The sequence below is a fragment of the Agelaius tricolor genome, unplaced genomic scaffold (genome assembly GCF_023055355.1).
Source record: "Agelaius tricolor isolate 1412-34295 unplaced genomic scaffold, bAgeTri1.0.p SCAF_6, whole genome shotgun sequence".
NCBI lineage: Eukaryota > Metazoa > Chordata > Aves > Passeriformes > Icteridae > Agelaius > Agelaius tricolor.
The window spans coordinates 13,910,060-13,923,985 of NW_027269266.1; the positions used below are offsets into that span (position 1 = coordinate 13,910,060).

General features: G+C 35.8%; 1 protein-coding gene across 4 annotated transcripts in view; it reads left to right on the plus strand.

Annotated features, from left to right (window-relative positions):
- Nucleotides 1–13,926, plus strand: part of ODAD2 (outer dynein arm docking complex subunit 2) — a 70,002-nt gene that overhangs the window by 35,787 nt on the left and 20,289 nt on the right. For all 4 annotated transcript variants that reach the window (XM_071428755.1, XM_071428758.1, XM_071428757.1 and 1 more), the window contains 2 exons: nucleotides 10,443–10,631; nucleotides 11,218–11,439. In XM_071428755.1, coding sequence (XP_071284856.1) covers nucleotides 10,443–10,631; nucleotides 11,218–11,439 — 411 coding nt within the window. The remainder of the gene's footprint in view (nucleotides 1–10,442; nucleotides 10,632–11,217; nucleotides 11,440–13,926) is intronic.

Genomic DNA, 13,926 nt, shown 5'->3' on the forward strand with positions numbered 1-13,926 from the left:
GATAAAATAGTGAGGATAAACTGCAAGTCATCTCTCTGAATTGATAAAATATGATATCTCTCTGATATATGATAAAATATTTTATCATATATCATATTGTCATATTGACATATGATAAAATGACATATTGACATATGATAAAATATCATATCATATTGATATATGATTTTATCATATTGACATATGATAAAATAAATGGGCAAGGTTTTCTTTCCCATTAGAATTTTCCTAGAGTACTAACTTTATACCTTAATCCTTGTACTGTACTAGCTTCCATTTCTGTTTTACCTGTATATTTAATGCAACATTTGCATCTTTTCTCTACTATACGAAAAATATATATCCTTCTACACAGGATTAGAGATCCTGACTATGTAAAGAACAGTAATTCCTTCAAAGTGCAAGATATCTGTGGCATCCTTTGCAGGCAGTTTCCTATTTGGGATTGAGCACTGTGTGGCTGTTACTAATTTATGTAGATGATTCAATGATACAGATATATAGATATAGAGATATATGGATTTATAGTGAGAAAAATTTGTGTTATTTTTTATAACTTAAGCATTTTTTATTTCTTCCCAATGATTTCTACAATGGCAGCTTGCTTGTCATTTTCCACACATGCTGATTATTCTGAATTATCTTTTCATCCTTTTTTTTCTAAATGTGCACTCTAGTGCAGTATAGTTTTTTGGTGCCTAATGGTGCAGTGTAAACATCTCTCCTCTGTAAAGGTATGAATACAACTGCTTCTCTCTTGAACAATATTGCTATAATTGAATGTTAAAATACTATTTGATCTTAGTACTGAGGTAATACTTCCTATGTGTAAGACTCTGCAACTTGTAGTGCCAGAGTAGAACTGCACATTGGTAGAACTTCCACTAAAAGCACTTTTTCAGAAACTAAGGGAATAGAGGACAACTACTGAAATTATGCGTTACATGGATTTTTTTCTTCATTTTTTCCCTGGGGTGTTTGATGAGTGCAAGCTATGTACACCCTTAGTGTAGCTATTCTCCTTTCATCTCTCTTGGCTGCCTGCCCTAATGCTAATCTGTGATCCCACAAAGAGTTCTTTGTGTGACACTGAGGCCAAGTGGCTCCCTGAAACAAACCTACAATAATACCCTTTCCGCTGACGCTGAATAGAAAGAAATATGTATAAAGCAGCAACTGCAGCCACACTGAGGAAGTAAAGCAACTATTTCTATCTAAAGAGAATTTGGGGTTTTTTTGTTCAAAGTAATATTATTCAACAATTTTCACGATCTTCCAAGGAGCAGTTTGGTTTATGCAGTGCTTGATTCAAAAGCAGTAATAAGTACATGACTTTAAAGGGTTATGTGTGTTCTGGCCTTTCTAAGCCTGTACTTGGGACTGCAAACTGTGTTTCAAATAGCTGTGAGAATGGAGTCCATTTTCTTTTTGTGTTCTTTTGTGGAAGCTGTAATGGTTCTCTTCTGTGTTGTGGAGGTTCACAGAAGAAATTGAATTTGTTAGTAGTATCGTAAACAAATTTCTATAACAAGTTACTGCAGCATCCATTTTTCTGCACAGATATTTTCATTTTACTACCAACTTAAAGATTATTTTCTGTATTTTAAAAATCTCAGAAGCTAATCAAACATTCTGATAGGGTAGTTATTTTGAAGTATGTGATTACATGTTTCTTTTTCATGCTTACTCTCACCATAATCTGTTTAAGAATACTTCCCATAGAATAGAAATTTATCAGTACATTGTAGCTAAGGGATATAGTTTGTTACAAAGGAATTAAAAGAATTATCTTAATAGAAGCAGATTCTTATTGATTAGTTCCTTACTTCCTAAAGGAAAAGTTACTACTGCAGGCACACTGCTATTAGCAAAGTGTAAGTGCACTGTCCAAGAAATACAAATGATTATGAAAAATGAGTAGGAGAAGTCTACTCAACTCTGTTGATGTTGGAACAGCAATATTTGGTTATGATGCTTCTTTGAAAAACAGTACTTGTAATGCTCTCTCAACATACATCAGCCCAAACATAAACATTTGGAGAAATTCTACAAAGATGTAGTTTGGGCTATTATAAAAATCACCCAAATGCATTGTGCCAATAAAAGGAACACTGCCAGCTTGAGTCTGTATGAAAATTCCTATTTCCTCACAGAGGAACTTTCTACTAGAATCTTTAAATAAATTAAAAGAAAAAAAAAGAAAAGGGAAAAAAGTTCTAGCGGTTATTTTCTGTCTTCATATTTAGTAGAGTTTTGGGTGCAAACATTAAAATGCAAATGGCAGTATCAGGCATCGTGTTTTTCTGTCCCATGTGCCTGCATATAAACTTTCAACTTGCAATTTTAGCCTTGCTATAGCTACAACTGTGAGGCTTTCTCAAAGAACTTCATTAAGCCATTTATGTATAGAGTTGTCGTGGTTTCAGCTAGGGTAGAGTTAATTATTTCTCAGTAGCTGTTACGGTGCTGTGTTTTGTCTGTCAAAATAATTTAAGTAAAGAGTCAGAGACTGGGGGTTTGAAAGGCAAGAGAGAGAAAATGACTCTGTTTTCTTAAAATTTACCTGTGGAATGACATCTCACCTTTTTCTGATATACTGTGGTTTCAGTTCCATAGGAGACTATCATGGGTGTGATGAAAGATGAGACATCTAAAGTTGTCCGTGTATTTATTTCATAAGAGGAAAGAGAATGCTCATGCTGACACCAAAAAACCCCAAAACAAAACCAGGTTTAAGAGGGAAGGGTCATGAAATGGGTATGTGTAAAAGTTGATTAGTGTTCAGTCCTGCAGCAGTATTATATAATGAGGAAGTGAGTTTTGCAGCCAACCAGCCTAGAGTTAACCTATGGGTAGAAAATATGCTGCTGATGACCTATTCTTACATAGATTTTCCTTGTTATGGAAAGTTTAACATAACCATATGTATAAAACCACAGAGAGCATTTCTTTTCTAAGAATAACAAAGAAATGTAGTTGAAGTTGGAAATTCTTCTAATATTTTAAAAATAGTAAAAACATTTGCTGTTTTAAATACATTAAGATGCTTTGATTGCACATTTTACTAATTTAAAAACTATAGTGTATAAAGATAATTGTGCTCCATACTGCACACTGTTGTTCCTTCGTTTTAAATTTTAAATATTTTACTTAAGTACTACCAATGCATTTTTGTTTTTGTACCATTCTTGGGTTAAGCCTTAAATGTCAAAATTCCCTGCTTGTGTATGCACAGTGTTTTCCAGTTTCTTTGTTTGCCTTGCTGTGCTTCTTGCAATTTTACACAGAAACCTTGGTTCAAAATTAGTGTTCTTACTGCTCTCTTTCCATTTTTCTATTTGTTTCCTCTAGATATTAGAATTTTTTACATCTATCATACCTGCTTCTCTGTATTTGCTCACATTTTATGCAGTTTTTACTCCCTGGTATCTGGATTTAGATCTTCCAAATTTTTAAGCATTTTTTATTAACCAAGCATCAAATGCATACCATTAGAGAGACAAAGAGGAATTTTTTGCTTGCCTCTGAAGCCTTTCAGAGAACCAGGGTCCTCAGAGATTTAGGAAGCCCAGGAATCCAGACCTGGCTTGGTGAATCCATAAGTAACTGCTGTGCTTGCAGGGTACATACAGACCCAGCTCATCCAATGACTCTTGACACTGGCTGCCTTGTTTAGTGAACTGACTCTCAGGAGTTATTTGGGCCTCCTACAGACATGTTGGAGATCCTTGCCCTGAGGTCTTTAATGTCTACAAATCTAGGAGTCCAGTTTCTGTAAAACACATAATGGGGATGCTGGGAAGCAAAGGGTGTAGCTTGTATCTCTCTCACACGGGAGACTTGGGCCCTAAGTTCCATGCAAAGCAGCTGCCTGAGAGCTTGGAGACCACAAGAAGCCAAAAAGCTTAGGAGCTCCTGGAGACCTGGATTTCCAGCTGTTTGGCAGCCCATCAGGCAAGAAGTCAAGTCAAGGATTCTATGAAAACTAGAAGCCAAGCAGCCTGGCAGGCTACTCATCAGCCATCTGGCTGACAAGAGAAAAGATGAAGAGACATGTTGGTTATTTAGCCTGCCTTTCTGCCTGGTTTCTGTCAAAACTTTTCAAGAAGTCATTGTGTTCTTATGGAAGGTTTTGATTCCATTCCATTCACATTTTTTGATGGAATACTGTTCCACTGGAAAATATTTGACCAGCTTTTCTTGTAGCCTGGTTTATTAACAGCTACACATGCTAGTCAACAGCTAGTTGTGTAGCTTCTTTACTTTTAAATCTGATTCACTAATTGGATTTTGAAAATCTAGAAAAGATTTAAACCCCATCCTCCTCTAATTTTTTTCCTCCCTTCTTTGTTTTTCCTTTTTGTTCATGTCGCTCTTTTCCTCTTTTCTTTGTGCTCCCACTTGCCACTGGGAGCTCTGTAGGTCTTAAAGCAAGAAAAGAGCATGGAGATCATTGTTTCATTTGCTGCATAATATATACCAGAAGATTTCAAGCAATCATTTTGTCAAGTGATGAAACTTTTGACTGAACTAAAACATATTTTATACTTCATGCTGCTTGTTTGGATTCTCAGTGGTCTGTAATGATGAGTGGTACAACATGATATGATTGCCTTCTTATATCCCACTCTATTTCTGGAACCATGCCAGACATGCAAAGACAAACAATAACTGTTTTAGCAACTTGTTTGTGTTGTCACTGACTTGATCCTCAAAACATTCTAATATTGCTGTCTGCACTTCTACAATATTAAATTTCATATCAGTGATGACGTCTCATAAACATATTAATGATTATAAGAAGTTTGCTTAGACATGTTTGAATTCAATAAATACAAAACCAATTGAAATAATGTTTTTTTTCCAGTTATTCAGTGTTATTTGTTTCTCATACATCCATTAGTCAAATGCTCCTCAAAATAATCTAACATAATTGAGACAACTGTGGCATCAAAGGACTTTGATATTCATTGTTTCATTGCTTATGTGGGGAAAAAATAAAGGATTTTGGCCATTACCCAGTACTGAACTTCAGGTATAATCTGCCAGGCTGAAAAGTAAGAAAAACAACATACAGGACTACTAAAAGTTGTATTAGTGACTAGGTAGACATTTTCCCCCTGACATTTTTAGAGACTCTTCATTGCATGCATTCCTGGGCTGTATGCTTGGATAATTGACTTCACTTTGGTATCTTGAAAGTGTCAAGAGCAATACAGTTGCCCAAGTGTGCGATGATCAAATCACTGAAGAGAGAGAAGAAATTCTGAAGAGGAATTCTACTATTACAGCCTATAGAGTAGCATTGGAACCATGTCAAAGCAACTCTGCTGTTGTTTTCCCAACACATTGCATTTTCTCACAGAAAAAAAAATTGAGATGTAGGGAAGTAGTTTCATCTTCTTCTGTTCTGCAACTGTGGAAGCCTCCATAACTCTATAGACAGGAATAAAATTAGCCTTAAAATATAAAGCAATTTGATCAATATTACCATTGAGTTATTTAATAAGAACAATGACTAGAAACTTCCTTATATAAATTTTGTTTTCCTTTTTCACTAAACAGCTGTAATATAGAACTTCTTTCCATTTCTTTATTTTGAACTTTAAATTGGTTTGTGCACTAGAATGAGAAGCTATTCAGCTGGGAATAGCAAATGGAAAGGAAAAGCTTCCTTCATTAAAGAAAATTTAGTTTAAAGGTGACTCTTGATAACTAAAGTTTGTTTGCCCAGCCATACCATCACTTATTTGGGTAAAAGTGATTCAATTTGTCAAATTAGCTTTGACTCCTTAAACTTTTTAAGGTGTCTTGAGAGTGAAATATCTTTAGCAGAGAAATTTTGTCTTTCAGGTGGAATATATTTTAAAGATAAACACAATGTATTTTTGCAATAACATGTTTTGCTTTAAATCTTTCAAATAGAGAAAGCAGTTTTCACTTTGGAAGAAATAAGAAGGGAATTATGTTAAGAAAGAAGCCAGTAGTTCTTCTACGATTCCTGTATGTCTCAATTTAAGGCTGATGAACTTTATTTATCACTGAAAATAAACACAAAAAACCATAGAATATGACAATGAGAAAATGCAAAAATCCCAAATGTTCTCCTTGTATAAGTACCACAAAGATCAAGTCCTGCAAATACCATAATAGTTTCTGTTCTTGATTAGAAAAACTGCAAAGCTGGTCTGTCTCACAGTATTTTTGCTCTTGGCTGAAGCCAGTACAGAAGTAAGTGAAAAGGGAAAGTTAACTGAATCTTGTTAGTAGTCATGCTGGCCAGCAAGGTACAACAAGTATGTAGTAAGAGTAGGGGGATGAGGCTTTTAGTAACACAGCAGGTAACTTTTCTGGCCTCAGCATCTATGTCAGATAGGTGTGTTTTTACTGCTTGAGAATGCAAACTCCTCCCCTTGAATCCAATTTTAAAATAGTATTTCTCATACTTTCTGAGGATAAAAGCTTCGCTCTCCACTACTTAGAAGATGTGGTCACATGAAGTCATGAAAGATTCTGTTACCTCTTCCTTTCTTCTTTAGCCACTTCAAACATAATTTAACAATCCATGTTTTTTCATGTGTCACCTCAGGTTAAATGTTGTATTAAAAAGTATATTAATGATGAAGATACAAAATGAAGATATCTCCTGTTAATATAACACCTTCTTCCCCCTTTCAGTTTCTTTTTAACATTTTTCTGACTTCTTTAGATGTCTTTGTGTTTGGCGTCTTACTTTGTTCAGCTCAGGAAATATTGTTAAAACAGAGGCATTCAGCTTATTCTTACCATGTGCATACAGATATATACAATAACATTATCTGGTGAATTGATTGTCAGTGATTTTATCAATGTTTTTCTCTATGAAGACAGTTTCTTAGGCTTTATTCTTAACATTTCTTTTCCTGACTTATTCTACCTCAATAGCCTTGTTAGGACAACCAATAAATAAGATTTTGTTACAGTTGGTAAGGAACTGGGTCACATGGCTAAAGCATAGTACAGGTAAATATGAAAGCTAAACACACACCTATAGCTGGAAATACAAATGCTTTGGGTTGTCCAACAAAGTAAGTTGTTTGTTAATTAATTTAGAAGGCGAAATTTAAAGATTGCATTTTTTGTAATTGAAACAGAAAGTAAAGAAGTATTTCCAAAGACATGTCATATATTCTTTTTTCTCTTACATTAATAAAAGCAGTGTAGATGAAAATGCCTGAGACCATTTGAAAACTAAAATCACAGAAGTTACTTTACACTATGAGCAATATCTGATCATTAATGCAGAGAACATAGATTCAGAAGAATTCAGTTGTAGCCTCTGCAACTACAGACACAACTTCATATAAATTCTTTTTGAAATTTTGAGGTATGGCAATTGAATAAAATAAATACACATATTTCATTTTAGAAATATATTGTACAAAGCAAGTGTGTGGTTTTGCTTAAACAATACAAAAAACATTGTCTTTGTTGTTTAAGTTTCTCCAAAAAAGAGAAATCTTGTACATAACATAATGGATTTTAAAGCTCTCATTTTGGTCCTTCTTTCCGCTCATTGTTCTTCAAATTTCTTGCTGTTTTGCTTTTCTCTTTGTCTTGCACAGACCACCAGACTACACCCACAATCACATTTGGGAAACTTCCCTGACATGTGGTTTCTGCAGTTTCCCTCTGCTTTTCATCACTGGTAGAAAGCTCTGTCCTTGTGTTTACTTGGTTTCACAGATGATTATTGAAACTCTTTTCTTTTTCTTACTGCTGAATTGTTTATATGTTATTCCATGACTTTAGTGGGATGTGCTCCAGTGCAAAATGTGGAAAGTATAAGCTTGTCAGAAGAGAAATTCAACAAATAGGGCTATAATCACCTGGAAAGAAAATATGTACAGGTAGAAAAATATAAAATGTTGGTATTGATTCATTAAGATGAGATAAAAGCTATTTTGTCTCTTCACGGAGTATCTTTCAACATCAGGAATATGGAGGTATCTGAACTGTGCAGAAGCACAGAATTGTGTTCAGGGCCCTTTCAAATCTTAGACCTTGTACTGTAGCATTTACCTGTTGAACAGAAGCCTTTCTCATCTGTTGAGGCTATATTTATACACAAGGTAATGCTGTAGTGACCTTCAAAGTTAGGAAGTAAATATAAAATATTTCATTTCCTTTTCTCCTCCCATGTCTGGTCATTTAACTTCTAGCCCTTGAATACATGTAGGTAAGAAATTTGTATGCATAAGAAATTTGAATACATGTAGGTAAGAAAGCTTTCTCAGTAACCCATTACATATCGCCTTGGGTTGAATTTTAAAATTTCAAGACAAACATGAAAACTGATATGGACAAACTGTTTTAATTCAGGTGATTGTAGATGCATTACATTGTGGTATGCATACACTAGCAATCATAGAGGAACATTGATGCTGGTTGTATCCATGGGAAACCCTCTTTAAGCCCACCTGCCTCTACATGCAGCTCACATGGTAATAAAATGGCAGAGCATTGCCCCTCCTTCTCTTTCTCAGCTGCTGTTCTGAGCCACAAACCTGTATTGTCCTTCTTCTGAATTTACATTCTATTTTAAATTCTGTAAGGACCTCTGTTATGTGTTTGTTTTGGGGGTTTTTAGGACTTTTGCATGAAGTTTACTTTTGGATGCTGCCCTTTTTCCACATGCTGTGGTTTCTGTTTTTTACCCTTACACAGTTTGGCTTTAAGCTTTCCCTTCCAGTCTCAAGATTTGTTCTGGCTCTGGCAAAAAACGTTTCATTCCCAATGGGCCTGCCCACTGCTTTTGCTTTCTGTGAGAAGGAAACATCACAGCTAAGAGTTCTGTTTGACATTTAGTCCCAGAACTAAAAAAAAAGATGAAACTGCAGCATCTTATGAAATCTTCATTTACCAAGTCCGTGATTTGATGGATTTGCTCAGCAAAGCTGACACAATACAGTTGGACCCTACTCTGTTCATAAATCAGCCCCCCAAAAGAAATAAATATAATCAAAAATGATTGGTCTTCAGGGTCACTCCCTAGCCCTAGGAAAGTTCATATAATCCATGTTTGCACTTACATGAAGTCCAAAGGCTTTCAGGAGAATGTCTAGTAGTTTTTATTCAAAATTCTCCTAGTGGCCTGTTGAAAGAAACAAATAAAAGCAATTCCACTTACAGACTTTTCTTTCTATCCCTGCACATTTTTCACCACTGAGGAGCACAAGCTGAAATATATCCTATGAAGTTACTGCCAGCCATTTGACTGCTTGACTCTTGTTCCAATGTAATTACAGTTTGACACCAGACTGTGCAATGCCACCTTCAGATGTGCCACCATAACATCACTTCAAGAAGTCTGTGCTCAGGAAATTTCTAAATCAGAGAGAATACTTTCATACTGAATAACCGTTAATGGATTTTCTTTTTTTCTTTGAATTTGCCTAACATGCAAATTTTTTGAGAGCCACTGCAATCCTGTTTCAAGGACTTACAACTTCTCAACTGTACATTGTTTAAAAGCAACTTTGATTCTGAACATGCCACCTACTGATTTTATCTGATGATTCCAGTTCTTCTAGAAGAGAGATCCTGGTGTGCCCTTTCCACTCTACTCAAGGTTCTGTATATCTATATCACACTGCTCCTTCTTTTTCTTTTATTACCTTGAGTGTTGTGGTTGGTTAGTCATTCCTTCTGCAGAACAGTTCCCTACCAGTGACTATTCTTGTTGTCTTTCTCTAAACCTTTTTTAACGTTATGATAACTTTTTGAAAAATGGACCAGATCTGCCCACTGTATTCAAGATCCAGGCACACTGTTTCTATTTCATTTTTATGGGTAAACTTAGACATTTTTCCAGGGTAGTTTTTGTGTCCTTTATTCACATTTTACATTGATTTTTCATACTCTGAGGTACACCATGGTTCTTCCACAATTGCTGTCATGACTTGTGTAACTTTCCCTCTTAAATATTCCTGAATACTCATTGGCATTGATACAAGAAAATAATATTGTCATTCCTTTGTCTTAGTTGTCAGACTAAATGTAGGAAACAGGAGACACTTTGAGAGCCTAAAGTGTCTGTTGCTGTGTTAGATGCCCTGAGGTATGCAAGGCACCCATCTGGCCCCTTTGATACTACTGATAAGTGAGACTTGCACCCTTCTAAAGTGACAGCTGGAGATTTTTATACCCTGAGGTATGAAAAATGATAAATACCTTTATTTAGGCATTGAATTTCTGCCTGTATGGTGGTGTATAAAATAGTCTAACTCTCATATGTCAATCAAAAGAGCTCCAAGTTCCAAATAGCCATATTTCTTGGTGAAGGCAACACAGCAATAGCTGCAGTTTTGAATAAATATGTCATGCCAATCTCTTTTTTAAACATTTGCATATAAATACTGATTGAATATTTTAAAACTGTGTTTCTTTTGATTCTCATTTAGAATTCTGGGGAAATGGTTCGATCATTTGTTGGTGGCTTGGAACTGATAGTCAATTTGCTAAAATCAAAGGATAAAGAAGTTTTAACAAGTGTCTGTGCAGCCATTGCAAATATAGCTAAAGATCAAGAAAACTTAGCTGTTATGACAGATCATGGAGTTGTCCCTCTGTTGTCCAAGCTAGCAAACACAGTAAGTAACATTTAAAGATATCATCAAAAGCGTTGGAGTTTCTTACTTCAGACTGAATTATGCCCAACTGAAGGGTTATGACAAGAGCAGTAGATTTTGCAGCAGTTAAAAGGAAGAGCTGTAGCATCATTCCTCTGTGGGACATATATTGGACATCAAAACAGTCTGTGTCTGCTACTAAAATTGGTTTGGAAGATGAGCTTCATTTTAATAGTTACTGTTGCAGAATATTGCTTTTGAGTGGTGCAGCTGCTATATGAGAACAGCACAAAGGGTTGAGAAAACAATTAATCCGAACATGCAGAAGAATCTCGCTGATGGGGCTATATTTTACATTTTATTGCTATCTTATCTAATTTCCAGTCAGTCTAAAAGTACATTTGAAATAATATAAAAATTCACAGCACTTGCTATAAAAAGAATATTAAGGTACTTTAATAGCTCTATGCCTTACAGCTCTCTCCAGTTTTAATTGTACTGCAATTAAATTGGGATGTCTTAAAGATGTGTGGGAATACAATTTTGCTTTCCAATGAATTTTTTGTTGTGTGTTGACTTTAATTTGTTATATTTTTACCTTCTTCAGAACAATAACAAGTTAAGACGTCACTTAGCAGAGGCCATTGCCCACTGTTGCATGTGGGGCAGCAACAGAGTTGCCTTTGGAGAGGCCAAGGCTGTGGCTCCTTTAGCACGTTACTTGAAGTCAAAGGATCCATTAGTTCACAGAGCTACAGCTCAGGCTTTATATCAGCTTTCAGAGGATCCCAACAACTGTGTCATCATGCATGAAAATGGAGTGGTGAAGGTGAGGTGGAAGCTTTTTCTTATTTGGGGCTAAAACTATTGAAGAGGTTTGGCATGGTTAAAAAAAGACATCTTTAATTTGAAATAATTATTGAATACTGCTGTGTACCTCAAATTTTCTAAACTTTATCCTAAAAATGCTTGGCTAATTAGTAAATTAGGAAACAGGATTTTGGTGTCAAAAATACTACAGCTAGGTGGGTTTTGAGAATGGAAGTATGATGTGGACATTCACCTTTAGAGTACTCAGCTCTGACCTAGGCTGGTAGTGGCATGACATCAGCATTTTGTCATTCTCAAGTGACATTTACTAAAGAAGTTGAGTTACCTTAATGGATGGTTGTCTAACATGTCAGTAAGCCACCTAGGCATTGAGTGTAACTGGATTTGGGGACAAATTAAGATACCATAATACAAAGGCTTAGTTTACCTAGAGCTGTTTTGGTGAATTCTGAATTTACTTATAAAATTCTTATTTTAGGAGTTAAGCATAATCACATTCTGCAAAGATCTTAGAACAAAATTTTCTTTCAAAAAGATTTTTTAAGCAAAGTTTTGTCTCACTAGTTGAAATCAGAAGAGTTACTCCTTTGGCACAGGAGAGATGAGCATTATGACTTTAGAGATGGAGACATTAGGAGTTCTCAATTTTCATAAATTCCCTGAAAGATTCAGTGTATGTAGACCTTTCATTTTACTTGATGTTCAGGTAAATGTATTTGCAGTAAGAGTTGACTTATAATGCAGTGTTATTATTAATGTTGATTTATGACTGCATTTATGATAGTGTACTTCATTGTGAGCAGTTTCAGTTCTGGCACAGTTAATGGTCTGAATTACCATGTGTTCATCTGTGCGCTGTTGGCCTAAAAGGATCCGCTGGTCAAAAATACTTAGATATTCAGTTTAAGGTCCAATACTTGAACTTACTCAAATCTAAGCTACCCTTTCAGCACTGGAGAGTAACACCTTACTATCACAGTCACATATATTGGAATATATCCTGTACTACAGCATTGGCATTTGTTGACTTTTAAATCTTGCTTCTCTCTCTGTTTAACTGGCACAATCCATTTTCTGAGCTCCTGTCATCTATTTTCTTTCAATTTATTATGGAGATTTCAGGTTTCATAAGTTGCAGCACACTGATTCTGATGGTGCACTTTTGGAGTAATTCCACCTCACTCTAGGTTCACTTTATTTTTCAGTCCTAGTTAAAGTGTTAATAAACACTTTAAATAAATAGCATTAATTTGTACTTCCAGATAAATAGGGATGTACAGAAAAATATAACAAATTTTTAATGTTTTTTATTATTCACAATATTCGAATTTTCCAGATGTGCTCATCGAAGTGCTTTTGTTCTGTGTTGCCAGAGCTGAGCAGATCATGGAGCAAATCAACACATGCACCATGGCAGCTCAGGGCACAGATGATCAATCCACCAACACTTAAGAGCTTGACTCCCTTGCTGGCACTATTGGAATTGCCATCAAGAACCAGTAACTGGAGTTTCAGAAAGGCTGGATAGGCATTCCCAGGTGGCAAGGAGAGTGGGTGGAGATTTAATTGCAGAAATGCACGAGTCAGAAGGCTGGGTCTTGCCTGGCCTGTTCAGTTGGTCTGCACAACATGGGCAAGACAGTAGTTGCAGCACTCTGTTGGAACCCTGGATGCAGAGAATTTTAAACTTTCTGTGCTGAAAGGCACAGACTCGCAAGAGAGCACTGCATTTGACCTGAGGCTGTGGAGAAGGCTTCCAAAATTGATTAATAGCACTGTGATTACGGGTGTATAGTTGGTTAGAAGTGTGTAATATCACAGGGTGGAAAACTTCTAAGTTTGGGGTTTTAGAATATAGTAATAAATATGAAGCAAGATGGAGGTTTTAGCAGAGGCATGTTGCTCTTCTTCTTTACTTTCTTCTTCCTTCTTCTTCATGGGTTTCGGTGTTATTTTGTAATTGGACAGAAAAGTCCGCATTGTGGGCCTCGAGAGATCAGTTATTGGGTTAAAAGGGAAAATAATCTAGGTGTAATTTCTTAATTGGATACTTTAGCCTTAAAAGACCTTGTAATAAGAGATAGTTAGCTATTTTGTGCCTTGATAATGAAAGACTTCAGAACTCATGGCTACGTGGCTGTAGCATTGATAAGAAACAGTAAACACCTGAGTCTGAACACGAACTATCATCTGGAGTGCCTTCAATCCTGACACCAACAGAGGTAGAAAAAACAAGCAGACAACCCACAGCACTCTGTCTGTGCTGGTGGATATCTTTGCTCAGTGCTTCACAGTAATGACAGAATGCCTGGGTGTTTCCATTCTTCTAGCCTCTCCAGTGAGTAGTTGACTGAAAGCATACTTTGTATTTATATAGAGGTTGTTATGTACAGGTTATTCCAGGACCAATCATATTTTTTTCTAGGAAACTTATTTGGATTTGTTTGATTTTTTTTTTCATCTTTTACCAGATATCTGGTGTTTC